Source organism: Amphimedon queenslandica, unplaced genomic scaffold (assembly GCF_000090795.2).
Source record: "Amphimedon queenslandica unplaced genomic scaffold, v1.1 AMPQUscaffold_6912_Cont21133, whole genome shotgun sequence".
Classification (NCBI taxonomy): Eukaryota; Metazoa; Porifera; class Demospongiae; order Haplosclerida; family Niphatidae; genus Amphimedon; species Amphimedon queenslandica.
The window spans coordinates 1-1,968 of record NW_003552800.1 but is presented as its reverse complement, the minus strand read 5'-3'; the positions used below and the strand labels follow the sequence as shown (position 1 = coordinate 1,968).

The window sequence follows — 1,968 nt, the reverse complement described above, 5'->3', positions numbered from 1 at the left end:
GAGAAGAAGATATACATATATTACCAACAGGTATAGGTCAACTAATGAGAGTGAGTATTGATCTAATGATGTACACTATATAGAGTCTGTTGATGAATTGAATAAGAAGTTAGAGACACAATATGCAATTAGTAGAAGAAAGACAATGGAGATTGAGGACTTAAAGGCTACCATGAGACAAAAAGATGAAAAGATGATTGGTAAGAAACTAACTGGTAATCAGTGGGGAGGCTTTATTTGTGTATCAATGATTATTATTATTAGGAGGATAATCATCATGTGTGTGTCAATTTTTCTTAAGTTATGAAATTCTTGATTTAATTTCTATAGATACTGAGAAGGAGCTAACATCATTGAAGGAACTTTCAGAGACTAGACTACAAGAAATAGAACAACTGAAACTGAAACTTAAAGACAATAACAGCAAGAGTATGTATAATACATTAAATACAACATTAATTTAATATTTATTATATTATAAGGATTACAAGTACTTGTTGAAGAGACATTAGAGACAATTAAAGATGAATCATCTGATGATGACACATCAAGTACATGAACGAATAAATGAATATTTATTATATTAATAATCATACAGGTGTAATGAAACCTGATGATAAATCACTAACAGTAAATTGTGAGTTGCACTATACAAATTTGCTGTTGTATATGCATTGTAATTGTAATGATACAACATAACCCACTGCATTGTCAGTGTGTGTGGGTGTGTGTTAGTCTCCCATAGCCAGACCACACCCTTCGTGTGTATGTATGTATGTCACCAATAGTTTATTATTTTAATAATAAATATTAATTTCAATCAATACTTGCATTAATTGACTAGTTGTGTGTTTATTATTAGTACAAGAGGATGGAGTGATGACATGGAGTCAGTATCATGTATGTCTCAGTAGACCATCAGTAGATCTATGTAAGGAGGTAATCAGTAAACTGAAGGAGAAACATAGGTGCATTTTACTCAACTACCCATCATCTGACAGTATACAGGTCCTAATACCAACTGTATTGGAGAGAGGAACAATAAATGACCTTAATATATACTACTCATTATTATCACGTGATGATGTCCTCTCATTCTCTTCTCAACTATCAACCAACAAATCATTAACAACTCTAACCCTAACTACTGGTTCAATGAGTGATGATGGAGTCATTGCACTAGCACAATCACTACAATATAATAAAACACTTCAATTCTTATATCTTGAATTCAATCCTGGCATCACTTCAGCTTGTGCTCAGTCACTGGCCGAACTTTTACTCACTAACAACACACTTTATGAACTTAATCTCCACCATACTAACATTGATACTGATGGAGTAATGATACTAATGGAATCACTCAAGACCAATAATACACTATGGAAACTCTGGCTAGACAAACAACATGAAGAACCTTGTTCTACTTTACCTTATTATGAGCATATTAGAGACAGATTACATTTTGTGTAAAGATAAGAAAATATATTATAAAATCAGACCCTAACCTTGTCATACTGTATAATATTTATGCTGCTGTAGTTTCTTTGAGTTTTATTTTTACCATTTTCATGTTTCATGTATTAATATTATTGAGCCACGCCCTTTATTTGGAGGCTGGCCACGCCCTGTTTTTCTAATGGCAACTTCCTCTTTTTCTCCCCTATCATCTGAAGATATCATGTATTTAACAAACATTACCAAGTCCTCTCTGACTCTCTCTGTGATCCTGTCAGTGTAACCAGACTATTGTATGGAGAACTAGTAATAAAAGGACAGATACTAAGCAATGTTGAATCAGCTAGTCCCTCCATCACTACTGAAACAACGGAAGGACTCTGAACTGCTAAAGGGACTGAGAGAGGTCCTTGTTGGTAATGACAACAACCTACAAACATTTGCTAGTGTATTGTGCAAGTTCACTGCTAATGTTAAACTAGGAGAAGCTATACACAAAGATTATGGTGA

The 1,968-nt window shown here is 33.6% G+C and overlaps 1 protein-coding gene across 1 annotated transcript; it reads left to right on the top strand.

Moving 5' to 3' along the window:
* Window positions 1-601: 601 nt before the first annotated feature.
* Window positions 602-1,587, top strand: LOC109591901 (protein NLRC3-like). Its single transcript, XM_020007501.1, has 2 exons — window positions 602-637; window positions 863-1,587. Exons 1-2 carry the CDS (start codon window positions 604-606, stop codon window positions 1,471-1,473), a joined length of 645 nt encoding a protein of 214 aa, XP_019863060.1. The 5' UTR covers window positions 602-603; the 3' UTR covers window positions 1,474-1,587.
* The last annotated feature ends 381 nt before the right edge of the window (window positions 1,588-1,968 follow it).

What these genes read in the sequence shown, in the direction of transcription:
- LOC109591901 (XM_020007501.1), top strand. Translation starts at nt 604, where the DNA reads ATGAAACCTGATGATAAATCACTAACAGTAAATT. An exon ending in TAAATCACTAACAGTAAATT is followed by an intron (nt 638 to 862) that starts GTGAGTTGCACT and finishes GTTTATTATTAG; the next exon opens with TACAAGAGGATGGAGTGATG.